We start from the raw sequence: 18,981 nt of genomic DNA, 5'->3' as shown, positions 1-18,981 counted from the left end.
TTTCTACATCTAGAAAAGATGGACTCAGAGAGCAAAAATGTGCCTGTGCCTCCAGCACTGGTTCAGGGGAGGGTGCTCACTCCAGCTCATGGGGGTATTCTCTGTCCCCTTGGCAGACACCTGCCCTCCTCCCAAGAGCACGTAGATATACCAAGTGATCAGAGCAGGATGACATCTGCATTAATATTACCTGACAATGCCCTTGCTTTGTTTCCATGCCCACTAAGCAAACTTTTCTTTTTTTTTTTTTTTTGGCTGCCTTGGATCTTTGTTGCTGCGTGCGGGCTTTTCTCTAGTTGCGGCGAGCGGGGCCTACTCTTCGTTGTGGTGTGTGGGCCTCTCATTGGGTGGCTTCTCTTGTTGCCGAGCACGGGTTCTAGGCACATGGGCTTCAACAGCTGTGGCGTGCGGGCTCAGTAGTTGTGCCTTGCGGGCTCTAGAGCACAGGCTCAGTAGTTGTGGCACATGGGCTTAGTTGCTCCGTGGCATGTGGGATCTTCCTGGACCAGGGTTCAAACCTGTGTCCCCTGCTTTGGCAGGAGGATTCCCAACCACTGTGCCACCAGGGAAGCCCTAAGCAAACTTCTGATTAGAATTTACCTTCCTCTATACGTTTTCCTAGATAGAAAATGTGTTGACAGCCCACTCAATTTCTGATCAGGCAGTTGTATTTTCCCCTGTTTTTTATACCACTTTCTTGTGGTTTGGGTAGGTCTATTTCCCTGGCCTGAATAATTCTGGATAGGTACACTGACAAAGTAAAATTCTGGACCTGGAAAGTGTAGGACCAGACCCTGAAATCTGGTGATCAGAGCGTAAGGCCCAGCTAAAGAGCCAGCTGGACTTCCTGAACAAAATCTATATCTCACAACCAAATGAAATGGTGAGTATTTTCTCTTGGAAACCAGATTATTTCTAAATTTACAATTCTGAAACTGACATGTTTTTCTAATATTCTTGTTTCTGGTAATGCCCTGCCCCAAGCTCCTAATCTTACATTATTCTTGAATAATTTTTCCCTACTGTGCTGCATTAAATGGTGTCCCCCTAAAATTCATGTCTACCTGGCACCTATGGATGTGACCTTATTTGGATATAGGGTCTTTGAAGATGTAATCAAGTTAAGATGATGTCATTAGGGTGGGCCCTGAATCCAATATGACTGGTGTCATTATAAAAAGAGGGAGGGCTTCCCTGGTGGCGCAGTGGTTGGGAGTCCGCCTGCCGATGCAGGGGACGCGGGTTCGTGCCCTGGTCCGGGAGGATCCTACATGCCGCAGAGCGGCTGCGCCCGTGAGCCATGGCTGCTGAGCCTGCGCGTCCGGAGCCTGTGCTCCGTGGCGGGAGAGGCCGCAGCGGTGAGAGGCCCGCGTACCGCAAAAAAAAAAAAAAAAAAAGATGGAAATTTGGACAGAGAACCGGAAGTAAGACAACCATATGAAGATGGAGGCAGATATTAGAATTATGCTGCCACAAACCAAGGAACCCCTAGGGCTACCAGAAGTTGGAAGAGGCATGAAAGGATCCTTCCCTAGAGGCTTCAGAGGGAGCATGGCCCAGCCAACAGTTTGATTTTGGACTTGTAGCCTCCGTAACAGTGAGGGAATAAATTTCTGTTGTTTTAAGCCACTCAGTTTGTGGTAATTAGGAAACTAATACGCTTACTATGAAGTCCAGTTAATTTTCCAGAAAAAAATGTCATTCTTTCCATTCCCGTAATTTCCCCCTGGCACCACTCATGGCTTTCCAGATTTCAGTAGATTACCATAAGAGACTGGAGCATAGTCATTAGGAACATGGGCTCTGGACATAGGCTGCCTTGTCTGCCTCTACCATCTATTTGCGGTGTGACCTTCAGTTACTTAACATTTCTGTGCCTTTGTTTCCTCATCTGTCAAATGTGGACAGTAATAGCATTTAAAAGAGGTTTTGTGGGGATTAAATACATGTAAAGTGCTTAAAATGACACCTGGCAGAGTTAGCGCTCAATAAATAATGGATAGTTTAAATTTTGTTACTTGGTTAATGATCTTGACACCAAGATTTTCCCGCTTCAGTTCAGACTGGACAATGCTGTTAGTTATGCATCACTTTCGTCATGTTAATCACTGTTCAGAAACCTTTAATTCGGTTTATTACTGTACCAAATCTAACTTACTTTAGTTGAGTGCAGGAATTACTGCAAGGCATCAGGATGTCTCATTTTATTTGCTAGAGGCATTTTTTGGGGGTGGGGGTGGGAGGGACGAGCACTGGCGCAGTGAGCCTGACTTTCTAGATAATAGTTCAAAACGGAACAGAGACAGTTCTGTATCCCAGAGGGATTCAGAGGTCTGTGATGCTTGTTCCAAATCCAAGAAGCCACCAACCTGACCCTCATCCAACCCAGAAGAAACTTCGTTTTGCGAAGGTCACAAGGTCCCCATAAATAACTCTTGGAGTCACTGAAGAAGCTCCTTACCCAGCATGACCTTGTCCCCTTCACTCTCCTGCACTCGGTTCTCGCGGAGACCGCCTTGTGTGTGGACTGGCAGCGCACCCGGCCTGGCCGCATCCCGTACGGTCTCTGCTCCCGTAGATAACAGCCCTGGAGGCGCTGAGCCAGGAAGGGCCATCCTGCCTACCTGGGCTGGGTGGGCCGCCCGGAGGACCTCAAAGCTGCGGGCTGGGGCTGCGAGCGGAAGACCACGGGATGAGACCGTGACTGACTGGGGCCCTGGCGGCTGGGCCAGACCGTCGGAGCCAGAGACCTGAGCCCAGGAGCCCAGCGCCGCACGCACCGCCACTACGGGGCCTCGCCGCCGGGCCACCCTCAGTGTCCCCATCACTTAATGCTACCTCCGCCACTTCGGCCATTGTGTCCCCCCCACCCCCACCAGCAACTTGTCACGGGTGGAGCCGCGGCCAGCCAGGGGAGGCTCGGGGTCAGGCCAGCCCGCCCCTCGCCCCGCACCCCCGGGGCGCAAGAACCGGATGGCCACCAAGTCCAGTCCTCCGGTCTTCCTAGACAAGCCCGGGGAGTGGGGACGCCGCACTTCCACCCACGTGAGCTGCAGTCTCCTCCCCAGTTACTGAGCTTGCAAAGATGCAGATCCGGTCTTTGTCTAGGGTGTGCTCCGTCTAGTGTGGTGACTAGAAAGTTAAAATTACTGTGTTGTGGTGGCTGTGGCCAGTGGGAACAGGGTGGAAGCGCTCAACTCCGACTGGGTGTGTGTCAGGGAAGGCGACCGGGGAGAATGAGGTGAACGTGAAGGAGTTGGGAGACACAGTACTTCAGTGCCTAAGAAAATGGGCTTTGGAGTCAGGCAGTCCTGGGCTTGAATCCCAGTTTCTTCACTTGCTAGTTTCGGGTCTCTGGGCAAATTACGTCGCCTTCTTGACCTTAATTTCCTGTGTAGAAAACGGGGATAACAGTAGTACCCACCAATTAAGACTGAGCCAAAGAATGCAAGAGGAAATTGGTGGTAAGTCCTTGTCACAGTACCCAACACATGGGAAGTACTAAAAAAATAGTGGAGCTAGGTAAGGAGGGAGAGAGCCCTCCTAGCAGAGGGAACAGCTCGTGGAAAGGCAAGAGGGTAGTGCCTAGGTGCTTGGGGAACTGCAGATAGTTCAGGGGTAAATGTTGGGTTTAGAAAGGTGAGCACTTTGCAGAAAGGTCCCCACTGCAGTATCATGCCTCTCCTTCGTGCCAGTTCCCATGGTTGTAATTTAACTTAAGATTCTAATTAGGGCTTCCCTGGTGGCGCAGTGGTGGAGAGCCCGCCTGCCGATGCAGGGGACACGGGTTCGTGCCCCGGTCCGGGAAGATCCCACATGCCGCGGAGCGGCTAGGCCCGTGAGCCATGGCCGCTGAGCCTGCGCATCCGGAGCCTGTGCTCTCCCCAACGGCAGAGGCCACAACGGTGAGAGGCCCGCATACCGCAAAAAAAAAAAAAAAAAAAAAAAAGATTCTAATTAATCTCTCCTCTGCTATTATAAATAAGCTCCAGGACAGAGACTGTTGTCTGTTTCTGCTCTTCATACCCCCCAGTGCTTGTGGTATATTAGAAGCTCAATAAATATTTATCGAAGGAGTGGGTGAATGGGGCCAGATCAGGACATGTGTCCCCGCTAAGGACTGGGCTTCAGGCTCAGGTTAGTGGGAAACCACTGCAGAAGTCCGGAGAGGGGTGGCACTATCAGATTTATTCTAAAGAACGATCATTCAGGCTGCTCTGTACAGAAATGGAAGCAGGGAGGCTGTGGTAATAACACGAGATGAAGATGGTGGCTTCTTTAAGTAAGGGCATCAAAAATTAAGAAAAGTGGACTAAATTGGCACATTATTGGGTAACATTCCCTTCCTCTACTATATTCACACACTCTCTCTCCCCAGGTTGTAGCAGTCTTGTTTCCTATGAAATCTTTACATGGAGCCAACGCTTAACCCACGTTCCAATCACCCCTGTTCCTCAAAGAGATTTGATGCTCTCTCAGCTTTGGTCCTGAGTTTAGTTCTTTAGCTTTTTAAGGTCTCATGAAGGTAAATTTTCATCCTTCAGGCTCTTTTCCCAAAGTTCCAGTGTAGGCTACTCCCTAACAGGTAGATCTTATTCTGTGGCACTCAGGTTTACAAATTGGACAGGAATTTTAATACTTAAGTCTGGTTATGTCATACCAATCAGAAGTATGATTAGTGGTTATACATGAATTTGAATAGCAAAAAATAAAAGAATTATTCTTTAATAAATGCAGTTTGGCAAACAAAAGCTTTTGAAACACAGGGCACAAGGGAGTAAAAAAGAGGGCTTTGGTGTTTAAAAGTCAGAAACCACTGCATTAAATTACCTTCAAGTCCATTTTCAATATCCTGCTTATCCTAAAAAACATCACTCTCACTGTACAGCACTATAAATACAGGTAAAGGAGATGGGGAAATTCTTTTCAGAATTAATTTCCAATTCCTTTCTTTTATAAAAATAGAAGGCAAATATGTTCTGGTTAGCTAAAGGTTTTGAACAGAGTCTGGGATAACTCAAAAAATTTAAGTATCTTTAATTTTTAATCCAAGTGTATCACTGAGGATAGCTATTTTGAATTCCTTTTGCATCTCAAATATATTTAAAGATATTCTGATATAAAAAGACCATTCAGTAATTTATGTGAAGTTGCTAAAGAGCTTAAACCTTTGAGGCAGGTGATGGGGGCAGGCAGGCTCCTGGACCCCTCGTGCCACACATCATCCACAGGCAGGCAGCCAGCTTTCTTTCTTTCTTTTTATTTTGGCTGCACCACACGGCCTGCGGAGATCTTAGTTCCCCAACCAGGAATCGAACCTGGGCCCAGGGCAGTGAAAGCACTGAGTCTTAACCACTGGACTGCCAGGGAATTCCCCAGGAGCCAGCTTTCAGGGATGATGTGGATGGGCTTCTCCACTTCAAGACATCCCACTACTGTTCAGGATGCCCCTCTGGGGAAGCCATAGCCCCCAGTGCTTTGAACTTTAAGGGGTCATATTCTTTTTTTTTTTTTTAAATAAATTTAATTATTTATTCATTTATTTTAGGCTGCGTTGAGTCTTCGTTGCTGCGCGCGGGCTTTCTCTAGTTGTGGCGAGTGGGGACTACTCTTTGTTGTGGTGCGTAGGCTTCTCATTGCGGTGGCTTCTTTTGTTGCGGAGCACAGCTTCTAGGCGCGCAGGCTTCAGTAGTTGTGGCACGTGGGCTCAGTGATTGTGGCTCTCGGGCTCTAGAGCGCAGGTTCAGTAGTTGTGGTGCACAGGCTTAGTTGCTCCACGGCATGTGGGATCTGCCCGGACCAGGACTCAAATCCATGTCCCCTGCATTGGCAGGCGGATTCTTAACCACTGTGCCACCAGGGAAGTCCCAGGGGGTCATATTCTTTATACCAGCCATGGGACTCCACTGTATCTTACACATTATATATTTTGCTTGTAAATACTTCATCTTCTATTTTAACATGATTGAAGCTCTAGATGTCCTTCTATGTGTCAACAGTAATTTCAGTTTTCTCATTTAAACCTCACAATTACACTATGAGGTAGATAATTTTATCACCATTTTATTAGGAAAATAAGGATCAGGGTTACATAATTTGTTCCAGGTCCTGAAGCCAATATGTCATACTGGGATTCAAACCCACATCTGTGCTCCTTCCACTACACCACGTTGCTTCTCCTGAAACAGTTCATCAAACTACAGTTTTCTATCAGACTCTGGGTTCCCCTTGGGATGCACTGCCACCACCCACATCACACTGAAGTGCTTGCTTAAGTGGCCCCAGGTGACGTGTTCTAAATATCCAAGGGCATGGTTTCTCAACCATGGCACTATTGACACTTAGGGCCAGATAGTTCTTTGTTGGGGAGGACCTATGTATTGTAAGATATTTAGCAACATTCCTGGTCTTTAGATGCCAATATTTTTTCTCAGTTGCGACAACCAAAATGTCTCTGGACATTGCCAAATGTCCTCTCGGAGGCAAAATCACCCCCGCTGAGAACCACTGATCCCCTCTGTGCATCTCACAAGCCACTCCCACTGAGGAAAGATATGAGCTCGAAATTCTTGCCTTACACTGTCCCATTCAGTAACTTTCTTATCTGCTGATTTGTGTAAGTTCATATACAATCTATCAGTAGCTCAGGGTACAAGAAATATTTGACGATTGAGTTTGATTGCACAGATATGCAATGCACAGATATAAATGCAGGGCCTAATTACCAATATCAGTTATCAGGTTAAAGATGACTCATCTCTTTTTTCTTTTTACATTTTCACAAGCTTTTTATTTTTTTAATTTATTTTTTATTTAACTTTTTTTAGTTCTTGATAAATATTTTTTTAACATCTTCATTGGCGTATAATTGCTTTACAATGGTGTGTTTCTGCTTTATAACAAAGTGAATCAGCTATAAATATAGATATATCCCCATATCTCCTCCCTCTTGCGTCTCCCTCCCACCCTCCCTACCCCACCCCTCTAGGTGGTCACAAAGCACCAAGCTTATCTCCCTGTGCTATATGGCTGCTTCCCACTAGCTATCTATTTTACATTTGGTAGTGTATATATGTCCATGCCACTCTCTCAGTTCGTTCCAGCTTACACTTTCCCCTCCCCGTGTCCTCAAGTCCATTCTCTATGTCTGTGTCTTTATTCCTGTCCTGCCCCTAGGTTCTTCAGAACCATTTTTTTTTTTTAGATTCCATATATATGTGTTAGCATACGGTATTTGTTTTTCTCTTTCTGACTTCACTCTGTATGACAGTCTCTAGGTCTATCCACCTCACTACAAATAACTCAGTTTCGTTTCTTTATATGGCTGAGTAATATTCCATTGTATATATGTGCCACATCTTCTTTATCCATTCATCTGTTGATGGACACTTAGGTTGCTTCCATGTCCTGGCGATTGTAAATAGAGCTGCAATGAACATTGTGGTATGTGACTATTTTTGAATTATGGTTTTCTCAGGGTATATGCCTAGTAGTGGGATTGCTGGGTCGTATGGTAGTTCTATTTTTAGTTTTTTAAGGAACCTCCATACTGTTCTCCATAGTGGCTGTATCAATTTACATTCCCACCAACAGTGCAAGAGGGTTTCCTTTTCTCCACACCCTCTCCAGCATTTATTGTTTGTAGACTTTTTGATGATGGCTATTCTGACTGGTGTGAGATGATATCGCACTGTAGTTTTGATTTGCATTTCTCTAATGATTAGTGATGTTGAGCATCCTTTCATGTGTTTGTTGGCAATCTGTATATCTTCTTTGGAGAAATGTCTATTTAGGTCTTCTGCCCATTTATGGATTGGGTTGTTTGTTTTTTTGATATTGAGCTGCATGAGCTGCTTGTATATTTTGGAGATTAATCCTTTGTCAGTTGCTTCGTTTGAAAATACCTTCTCCCATTCTGAGGGTTGTCTTTTCATCTTGTTTATGGTTTCCTTTGCTGTGCAAAAGCTTTTAAGTTTCATTAGGTCCCATTTGTTTATTTTTGTTTTTATTTCCATTTCTCTAGGAGATGGGTCAAAAAGGATATTGCTGTGATTTATGTCATGGAGTGTTCTGCCTATGTTTTCCTCTAAGAGTTTTAGTGTCTGGCCTTACATTTAGTTCTTTAATCCATTTTGAGTTTATTTTTGTGTATGGTGTTAGGGTGTGTTCTAATTTCATTCTTTTACATGTAGCTGTCCACTTTTCCCAGCACCACTTATTGAAGAGGCTGTCTTTTCTCCATTGTATATTCTTGCCTCCTTTATCAAAGATAAGGTGACCATATGTGGTGGGTTTATCTCTGGGCTTTCCATCCTGTTCCACTGATCTATATTTCTGTTTTTGTGCCAGTACCATACTGTCTTGATTTGTAGTATAGTCTGAAGTCAGGGAGCCTGATTCCTCCAGCTCCGTTTTAGTTTCTCAAGATTGCTTTGGCTAGTCAGGGTCTTTTGTGTTTCCATACAAATTGTGAAATTTTTTGTTCTAGTTCTGTGAACAATGCCATTGGTAGTTTGATAGGGATTGCACTGAATCTGTAGATTGCTTTGGGCAGTATAGTCATTTTCACAATGTTGATTCTTCCAATCCAAGAACATGGTATATCTCTCCATCTGTTTGTATCATCTTTAATTTTTTTCAACAGTGTCTTATGGTTTTCTGCATACAGGTCTTTTGTCTCCTTAGGTAGGTTTATTCCTAGGTATTTTATTCTTTTTGTTGCAATGGTAAATGGGAATGTTTCCTTAATTTCTCTTTCAGAGTTTTCATCATTAGTGTATAGGAATGCAAGAGATTTCTGTGCGAGCTTCCCTGGTGGCGCAGTGGTTGAGATTCCGCCTGCCAATGCAGGGGATGCGGGTTTGTGCCCCGGTCCAGGAAGATCCCACATGCTGTGGAGTGGCTGGGCCCGTAAGCCATGGCTGCTGAGCCTGCGTGTCCAGAGCCTGTGCTCTGCAACAGGGGAGGCCACAACAGTGAGAGGCCCGCATACCGCAAAAAAAAAAAAGATTAATTTTGTATGCTGCAACTTTACCAAATTCATTGATTACCTCTAGTAGTTTTCTGGTAGCATCTTTAAGATTCTCTATGTATAGTATCATGTCATCTGCAAACAGTGACAGTTTTACTTCTTCTTTTCCGATTTGGATTCCTTTTATTTCTTTTTTTTCTCTGATTGCTGTGGCTAAAACTTCCAAAACTATGTTGAATAATAGTGGTGAGAGTGGGCAACCTTATCTTGTTCCTGATCTTAGTGGAAATGGTTTCAGTTTTTCACCATTGAGAATGATGTTGGCTGTGGGTTTGTCATATATGGCCTTTATCATGTTGAGGTAAGTTCCCTCTATGCCTACTTTCTGGAGAGTTTTTTTATCATAAATAGGTGTTGAACTTCGTCAAAAGCTTTTTCTGCATCTGTTGAGATGATCACATGGTTTTTCTCCTTCAATTTGATAATATGGTTTACCACATTGATTTGCATATATTGAAGAATCCTTGCATTCCTGGGATAAACCCCGCTTGATCATGGTGTATGATCCTTTTAATGTGCTGTTGGATTCTTTTTGCTAGTATTTTGTTGAGGATTTTTGCATCTATGTTCATCAGTGATATTGGCCTGTAGTTTTCTTTTATTGTGGCATCTTTTTCTGGTTTTGGTATCAGGGTGATTGATGGTGGCCTCATAGAATGAGTTTGGGAGTGTTCCTCCCTCTGCTATATTTTGGAAGAGTTTGAGAAGGATAGGTGTTAGCTCTTCTCTAAGTGTTTGATAGAATTCGCCTGTGAAGCCATGTGGTCCTGGGCTTTTGTTTGTTGGAAGATTTTTTCTTATTTATTTTTTTTTGGCAGTATGTGGGCCTCTCACTGCTGTGGCCCCTCCCGCTGCGGAGCACAGGCTCCGGACGCGCAGGATCAGTGGCCACGGCTCACGGGCCCAGCCGCTCTGCGGCATGTGGGATCCTCCCGGACCGGGGCACGAACCCGTGTCCCCTGCATCGGCAGGCGGACTCTCAACCACTGCGCCACCAGGGAAGCCCCTGTTGGAAGATTTTTAATCACAGTTTCAATTTCAGTGCTTGTGATTGGTCTGTTTATATTTTCTATTTCTTCCTGGTTCAGTCTCAGAAGGTTGTGCCTTTCTAAGAATTTGTCCATTTCTTCCAGGTTGTCCATTTTATTGGCATAGAGTTGCTTGTAGTAATCTCTCATGATCTTTCATATTTCTGCAGTGTCAGTTGTTACTTCTCTTTTTTCATTTCTAATTCTATTGATTTGAGTCTTCTCCCTTTTTTTCCTGATGAGTCTAGCTAATGGTTTATCAATTTTGTTTATCTTCTCAAAGAACCAGCTTTTAGTTTTATTGATCTTTGCTATCATTCCCTTCATTTCTTTTTCATTTATTTCTGATCTGATCTTTATGATTTCTTTCCTTCTGCTAACTTTGGGTTTTTAAAATTATTTCTCCAGTTCCTTTAGGTGTAAGGTTAGGTTGTTTGAGATGTTTCTTGTTTCTTGAGGTAGGACTGTATTGCTATAAACTTCCCTCTTAGAACTGCTTTTGCTGCATCCCATAGGTTTTGGGTCGTCGTGTTTTCATTGTCATTTGTTTCTGGGTAGTTTTTAATTTCCTCTTTGGTTTCTTCAGTGATCTCTTGGTTATTTAGTAGTGTATTTTTTAGCCTCCATGTGCTTGTATTTTTTTAAAAATTATTTCTTTATTTATGGCTGTGTTGGGTCTTCGTTTCTGTGCAAGGGCTTTCTCTAGTTGTGGCAAGCAGGGGCCACTCTTCATTGCGGTGCGTGGGCCTCTCACTATCGCGGGCTCTCTTGTTGCAAAGCACAGGCTCCAGACGCGCAGGCTCAGTAATTATGGCTCACGGGGCTTAGTTGCTCCACGGCATGTGGGATCCTTCCAGACCAGGGCTCAAACCCGTGTCCCCTGCATTGGCAGGCAGACTCTCAACCACTGCACCACCAGGGAAGCCCCATGTGCTTGTATTTTTTACAGACTTTTTTCTGTAATTGATATCTAGTCTCATAGCATTGTGGTCAGAAAAGATACTTGATACGATTTCAGTTTTCTTAAATTTACCAAGGTTTGATTTGTGACCCAAGATATGATCTATCCAGGAGAATGTTCCTTGCATACTTGAGAAGAAAGTATAATCTGCTGTTTTTGGATGGAATGTCCTATAAATATCAATTAAGTCCATCTTGTTTAATGTATCATTTAAAGCTTGTGTTTCCTTATTTATTTTCATTTTGGATGATCTGTCCTTGGTGAAAGTGGGGTGTTAAAGTTCCCTACTATGATTGTGTTACTGTCGATTTCCTCTTTTATAGCTGTTAGCATTTGCCTTATGTATTGAGGTGCTCCTATGTTGGGTGCATAAATATTTACAATTGTTATATCTTCTTCTTGGATTCCCTTGATCATTATGTAGTGTCCTTCTTTGTCTCTTATAATACTTTTTATTTTAAAGTCTGTTTTGTCTGATATGAGAATTGCTACTCCAGCTTTCTTTTGATTTCCATTTGCATGGAACAACTTTTTCCATCCCCTCACTTTCAGTCTGTATGTGTCCCTAGGTCTGAAGTGGGTCTCTTGTAGACAGCATATATACGGGTCTTGTTTTTGTATCCATTCAGCCAGTCTGTGTCTTTGGTTGGAGCATTTAATACATTTATATTTAAGGTAGTTATTGATATGTATGTTCCTGTTACCATTTTTTTAATTGTTTTGGGTTTGTTATTGTAGGTCTTTTCCTTCTCTCGTGTTTCCTGCCTAGAGAGGTTCCTTTAGCATTTGTTGTAAAGCTGGTTTAGTGGTGCTGAATTCTCTTAGCTTTTGCCTGTCTGTAAAGGTTTTAATTTCTCCATTGAATGTGAATGAGATCCCTGCTGGGTAGAGTAATCTTGGTTGTAGGTTTTTCCCTTTCATCACTTTAAATATGTCCTGCCACTCCCTTCTGGCTTGCAGAGTTTCTGCTGAAAGATCAGCTGTTAACCTTATGGGGATTACTTTGTATGTTTATTGTTGCTTTTCCCTTGCTGTTTTTAATATTTTTTCTTTGTATTTAATTTTTGATAGTTTGATTAATATGTGTCTTGGTGTGTTTCTCCTTGGATTTATCCTGTATGGTACTCTCTGTGCTTCCTGGACTTGATTGACTATTTCCTTACCCATAGTAGGGAAGTTTTCAACTATAATCTCTTCAAATATTTTCTCAGTCCCTTTTTTTTTCTCTTCTTCTTCTGGGACCTCTCTAAATCAAATGTTGGTGAGTTTTATGTTGTCCCAGAGGTCTTTGAGATCGTCCTCATTTCTTTTCATTCTTTTTTCTCTATTCTGCTCTGCATTCGTTATTTCCACTAGTTTATCTTCCAGGTCACTTATCCGTTCTTCTGCCTCAGTTATTCTCCTATTGATTCCTTCTAGAGAATTTTAAATTTCATTTATTGTGTTGTTCATCATTGTTTGTTTCCTCTTTAGTTCTTCTAGGTCCTTGTTAAACGTTTCTTGTATTTCTCCATTCTATTTCCAAGATTTTGGATCATCTTTACTATCATTACTCTGAATTCTTTTTCAGGTAGACTGCCTATTTCCTCTTCATTTGTTTGGTCTGGTGGGTTTTTACCTTGCTCCTTCATCTGCTGTGTATTTCTCTCTCTTCTCATTTTGCTTAACTTACTGTGTTTGGGGTCTCTGTTTCACAGGCTGCAGGTTTGTAGTTCCCATTGTTTTTGGTTTCTGCTCCCAGTGGGTAAGGTTGGTTCAGTGGGTTGTGTAGTCTTCCTGGTGGAGGGGACTGGTGCCTGTGTTCTGGTGGATGTGGCTGGATCTTGTCTTTCTGGTGGGCAGGACCACGTCCGGTCATGTGTTTTGGGGTGTCTGTGAACTTATTATGATTTTAGGCAGCCTCACTGCTAATGAGTGGGGCTGTGTTCCTGTCTTGCTAGTTGTTTGGCATAGGGTGTCCAGCACTGTAGCTTGCTGGTCGTTGAGTGGAGCTGGGTCTTAGTGTTGAGATGGAGATCTCTGGGAGAGCTTTTGCCATTTGCTATTATGTAGGGGCTGGAGGTCTCTGGTGGACCAATGTCCTGAACTTGGCTCTTCCACCTCTGAGGCTCAAGCCTGACACCTGGCCAGAGCACCAAGACACTGTCAGCCACATAGCTCAGAAGAAAAGGGAGAAAAAGAAAGAAAGGAAGGAAGGGAGGGAGGGAGGAAAGAAGGAAGGAAGGAAGGAAGGATAAAATAAAGTTATTAAAATAGAAAAAATTATTAAAAATAAAAAATTTAAAAAGTAATAAAAAAAAGAGAAGGAAAGAAGAGAACAACCAAACCAAAAAACAAATCCACCAATGATAAAAGTGATAAAAACTATACAAAAGAAACAAAACAAAACAAATAAGAAAACCCAGACAGTCAGAACTCTAAGACCCTAGGACAAATGGCAGAAGCAAAGCTATACAGACAAAATCACACAAAGAAGCATACATATACACACTCACAAAAAGAGAAAAAGGAAAAAAATATATATATGTAAAATAAAAAAGGAAGAGGGCAACCAAATCAATAAACAAATGTACCAATGATAATAAGCTCTAAATACTAAACTAAGATTAACATAAAACCAGAAACAAATTAGATGCAGAAAGCAAACCCCAAGTCTACAGTTGGTCCCAAAGTCTACCACCTCAATTTTGGGATGATTTGTTGTCTATTCAGATATTCCAGAGATGTAGGGTACATCAATTTGATTGTGGAGATTTAATCCGCTGCTCCTGAAGCTGCTGGGAGGGATTTCCCTTTCTCTTCTTTGTTCGCACAACTCCTGGGGTTCAGCTTTGGATTTGGCCCCACCTCTGTGTGCAGGTCACCTGAGGGCGTCTTTTGGGAAGTCTGAGGTCTTCTGCCAGCATTCAGTAGATGTTCTGTAGGAGTTGTTCCACATGTAGATGTAGTTTTGATGTATTTGTGGGGAGGAAGGTGATCTCCACGTCTTACTTCTCTGCCATCTTGAAGGCAACCCCCACTGATCTCTTTCAGAGTTCTACTTAGACTCTCCAGTTCTCAAATAATTACAAAGCTCTGGTTCAAGATAAAACTACTCTCCTCTAATCACCTGACCTTTCACAGTTGTTGCTTTCTTCTAATTCCCAGCAACTCAGGTCACCTAAATGCTCTTCCCTGGTCCTCAGTCTAATCCTATTCCCAACACCCACTGTCCTTTCTTTGCTCTTTCATTTCCTGATACTCCTAATCATCACCATTCTTTTTCTGGGGAATACCTCACTTGGCTCTTGTGTCCTGGCCTTCAGCTCTCCTGTTGTCAAGTCATTTCTATTATTTTTTTGTTTCCTCTAAATTAATGCGGTGGTCCCCAACCTTCTTGGCACCAGGGACCTGTTTTGTGGAAAACAGTTTATCCATGGATCAGGGGTGGAGGGGGAGGAGGATGGTTCAGGAGGTAATGCGAGTGATGGGGAGCAGCAGATGAGCTTCGATTGCTCGCCCGATGCTCACCTCCTGCTGTGCGGTCTGGTTCCTTACAGGCCTCAGCCCAGTACCCATCCATTGCCTGGACGTTGGGGACCCCTGAATTAATGGATCATTTTAATTAGTATTATCACATATGCATAAGCATATTTTTATAAGGAGATAAAAGGGGAATATGTATAAAATATATATCTAATGGAAAGAACTCATCCCAGACAAAGATTTAATCACTCTAAAGTACCTAAAACAGATCTACACTTGTCACTGGACTAGGTAGTCGAGATTGAAATGGCTCCTTCCATGAAGAATTTAGTTTGGGGGTTGGTGACAAAGTGATTTCTAATGATTTTATTAACAATGGAAGTCCCCTAAAACATTCTCAATTAATTTTATCCTGGGGACCATACTCCAGTGTCAACTCTGAGGCAGAAAAAAGGTGATTATGTCCAAGAGCTTTCCCACATTACACTTATATGTTTTCCATCCAGTAGGCTCTTCTAATGTTTTCCTACCTTCAAAGAGTTTTCAGCAATAAAAACCTTCTATTGTGCAATATGATGTGGTCTCCATCAGGCTTTTCCTACGTTCATTAGGTCTCTGTTACCTATTAGAATAAGTCCTGTTTGTGGACTCTCTTGTGTTCCCCAATCTCCTTTCCAGTATGAAGTTTCTGATGTTTAAGAAAAGCTGTGCGCCCACTGAAGGCCTTCCCACAGTTGCTACATTCAAAGGTTTTCTCTCCAGTGTGAATTCTCTGGTGACTAACAAGGTGTGAGTTCTGACTGAAGGCCTTCCCACATTCAGGGCATTCATAGGGTTTCTCTCCAGTATGAACACGATGGTGTTTAATGAGATCTGAGCTGCCCCTGAAAGATTTCCCACATTTATTGCACATATAAGGTTTTTCTCCATTATGAATTCTGTGATGTCTCATAAGGTCTGAGCTCTGATTGAAAGTTTTCCCACATTCTTTACATTCATAGGGTTTCTCTCCTGAATGAGTTACCTGATGTCGGATGAGGTCTGAGCTGCCTCGGAAAGTTCTACCACACTGATTGCACTGACAAGCTTTCACTTCTTGGCGAATTCTCCGCTCTTCTCTAAGCAACTCTTCCTTGCTAAATGTTTTCTCACCTTCCACAAGTTTCTCTCCAGTATGAAGTCTCTGATGTTTGAGAAAAGCCGTGCGCCAGATGAAGGCTTTTCCGCATTCCTTACATTCATAGGGTTTCTCACCACTGTGGATTCTGTGATGCTGGACAAGGAGTGAACGCTGCCGGAAGGCTTTCCCACATTCATTGCACTGATAGGGTTTCTCTCCAGTGTGAATTTTCTGATGTGTAACAAGGTGTGACCTCTGGCTAAAGGCTTTCCACATTCATTACATTCATAGGGTTTCTCTCCAGTGTGAGTTATCCAATGCCGAATTAGATCTGAACTTCCCCGGAAAGTTTTTCCACACTCAGTACATTCATAAGGTTTTTCCTCCCTGTGAATTCTTTGTTGTTGGATAAGAGCTAAGTCAGAAGTGCAGGCTTTTTCACATTCAAGTTCCTTTACAGTATGTAGTCTCTGATGTTTAAGAAAGGCTGTGTGCCCACTGAAGGATTTCCCACATTTGTGACATTCATGGGGTCTCTCCCCACTGTGGAGTCTCTGGTGTTCTGTGAGGCGTGAACGCTGCCTGAAGGCCTTTTCACAGGTGTTGCATTTGAAGGGTTTCTCTCCAGTATGAATTCTCTGATGTGTGACAAGGTGTGAACTCTGACTGAAGGTTTGTCCACATTCATAACATTCATAGGGTTTCTCTCCAGTGTGAATTCTGTGATGGATAATAAGGTCTGAACTTTGATTGAAGGCCTTCCTGCACTCATTACATACATATGGCTTCCCTCCACTGTGAATTCTCTGGTGCAGGACAAGGTTCGAGCTTCCCTTGAAGGCCTTTCCACAGTCTTTACATTCATAGGGATTCTCGTTGTTATGTATTCTCTTATGTCGGGCTAGGTTAGAGCTCTGATTGAAGTCTTTTCCACATTCATGACATATATAAGGTTTCTTTCCTGTATGAATTCTCTGATGTATAATAAGATTTGAACTTTGATTAAAGTCTTTTCCACATTCACTACATACATATGGTTTCTTCCCTGTATGAATTCTCTGATGTACAATCAGGTTTGAGCTCCGATTGAAAGTTTTTCCACATTCCTTACATTCATAGGTTTTCTTTATATTACCAGTTTTCTGATGTTCAGTTACTTCTGACTTCTGTTTGAAGCTCTGGCCACAGACTTCATATCTGTGGGGTCTTTCTCCTGCAGAAAGTATTTTTTCTCTTTCCTTACATCCATGGACTCTCTCTCCTGCAATGGCTTTCTTGGGGATCAGATTCACTTCCCTGATACCTCTCTCTTGGGAAGGGGGATATCCCACTGCATCCTCTAAGGGGCTTACCCAATACCTCAATAACCTGTCCTCAGGATCACCAGTTTCAACTAACCCCCATTCCTGGGAGATCTGTCTTTGGAGTCTTTCTGATACAGCCCTTGCTGAATCTTTTTCTTCAGAAATTTCCATCTTTGTCTTCCAGTCTTTCATCTTATTTTTGGTCTCAGAATCTGAAATAATAAGTAGAACATTCTATAATTCCTAAAATACAAATTTTCACCTCTTTCCTACACTGGGAAGTCTCAGTGGGAGGAACAAGGAACTTGGAAGAAGACTCTTCCCTTCTGGAGCTGAGATTCAGACATTTTTCAGAGGGATTATGGCTACCACAGGAACATACACCCTATTGGTGGAGAAGAAACTTGCCAGGGTGCAGGCTGGAGCTGGTGTGTGTGGGTGGCCTGCAGGGTGGTGGAAGAATTCACTGGAGGTGGGCAGTCTGGAGCTGGAAGTGGCCTGTTTGATGGGGTAGGAACCTGCTGGGCCCTGAGGCCAGGCCAGAATGGGTTCACAGGAAGCAACTCACTAGGGTGATTGCCACCAGGCCTCCCACAAGTTGATCTGCTGGCAGCCACACCAATAAATAAGATAAAATAGCACACCAGCACCAGGAAAAGAAGTTCCTTCCTTTTCCTATGGCCTTGTATTTCCCTCCAGCATCCTCTATCGACAAAATCTAAATGCTGTACCAGCTGGCAAAGGAGAAATCGTCCAGATCCAGTAACTTAAGCAAAGCAAAGAAGGGTAGATTTGGAGTTGAGATATGATAAATTAATAACTGATCCACTAACCATTCCTCCCAATATATCATGACAGTTAAACAAATATGAAACTATGCCTCAGAATAAAAATGCTTGGTTGCCATTTTAATAGAAATCAATTCTCCCTTTCTCAGACCTGGCATTTTTCTTTCTGGTATTCTGGTGGAACTGCCTCCTTTGTACGGCAATTTTGTATCCTCCTGTAACTGGAAGACAGATGAGTTTATTGCTTTTGAGTGTTCATATCATCAAATCCCTGACCTTGCCCAGTCACAAAAACACATTTCTGAGCTCCTTGAGAGAGCCATTTCACCTTGGCCCGGGGGATTGGAATGCTCTAGTCAGTAATCTTTTTGCAATGAATAAGAGGAAACACAGCATAGAGATTAAGAGTGTGGATTCTTAACTGACTGTCGGACAAAATGCCTGGGTTTGAATCCTATCTCCATCACTTACTGACTGTGTGACGTTAGGCAAGTTGCTGCAACTCTCTGTGCCTGTTTCCTCATCTCTAAAATGGAGATAATAATAGTATTTACCTCATAGAGTTGTTATGAGAATTAAATATATGTAAAACATTTAGAACCATGCTTGGCATATAGAAAGCACTATGTAAGTGTCAGCTGCTGTTACTATTACTACTATTATCATTAATCATTACCCTTTATGCCCAAGAATTATCATTAAGTAATGTGTCCCTAGCACAAACCTCCATATCTAGGCTGGATTTTATTTATTTAACATTCAAATAAAATACTGGAAAGAATTGGCTTTGTCATAATTTTCCCTTAAAGTGATTCTTTGGGGGGTTTGTTTGATATATAGTGTTCAAAATTTAGAAACAGTTTAAAAGATGGAAAAGGCATTTCTCAAAACCCACTGAAAACAGTTAAAAGAATGACAAATGAGGTAAACTCCATCTTCAAAAAAAGGGTCATATACAGATGTCTCCCAAAGTCTCATATCCTGAAAGGCATGGTCAGTGATCTTCTAATTAGAGTGAAGAGATCTAGAGCCATGGCGGGAAGGCAGGTGACAGAAGCAGGGACTGTCCCATAGAGATCTAGTCTGACATATCAGAGTGGCAGGGGAAGATGCTAAAGAAGAAACGGTGCCGGCAGATCATTTAGGTTGTCTTCCACCTGGTACCTGGCTGAGGAACACTGGCAGCCGTGGAGCAAGATGAAGAAAGGAGATGAGTGTGACTGTCAGACTGTGCTACGAAAGTCCAGTGATCTACAGGGCTTTTTCTGTGCCATGTTGATCTCC

General features: G+C 42.9%; 1 protein-coding gene across 1 annotated transcript in view; it reads right to left on the bottom strand.

Moving 5' to 3' along the window:
• Window positions 1–15,438: 15,438 nt before the first annotated feature.
• The window catches only part of ZNF594 (zinc finger protein 594), a 258,800-nt gene continuing 255,257 nt past the window's right edge, over window positions 15,439–18,981 (bottom strand). Inside the window, exon 3 of the mRNA XM_033423122.2 lies at window positions 15,439–17,121. Within this exon, the coding sequence (XP_033279013.2) occupies window positions 15,575–17,101 (1,527 nt within the window). The 5' untranslated portion in view covers window positions 17,102–17,121 and the 3' untranslated portion in view covers window positions 15,439–15,574. The remainder of the gene's footprint in view (window positions 17,122–18,981) is intronic.

Source organism: Orcinus orca, chromosome 19 (genome assembly GCF_937001465.1).
Source record: "Orcinus orca chromosome 19, mOrcOrc1.1, whole genome shotgun sequence".
Taxonomy (NCBI): Eukaryota; Metazoa; Chordata; class Mammalia; order Artiodactyla; family Delphinidae; genus Orcinus; species Orcinus orca.
This window is presented reverse-complemented; position numbering and strand designations above follow the sequence as displayed.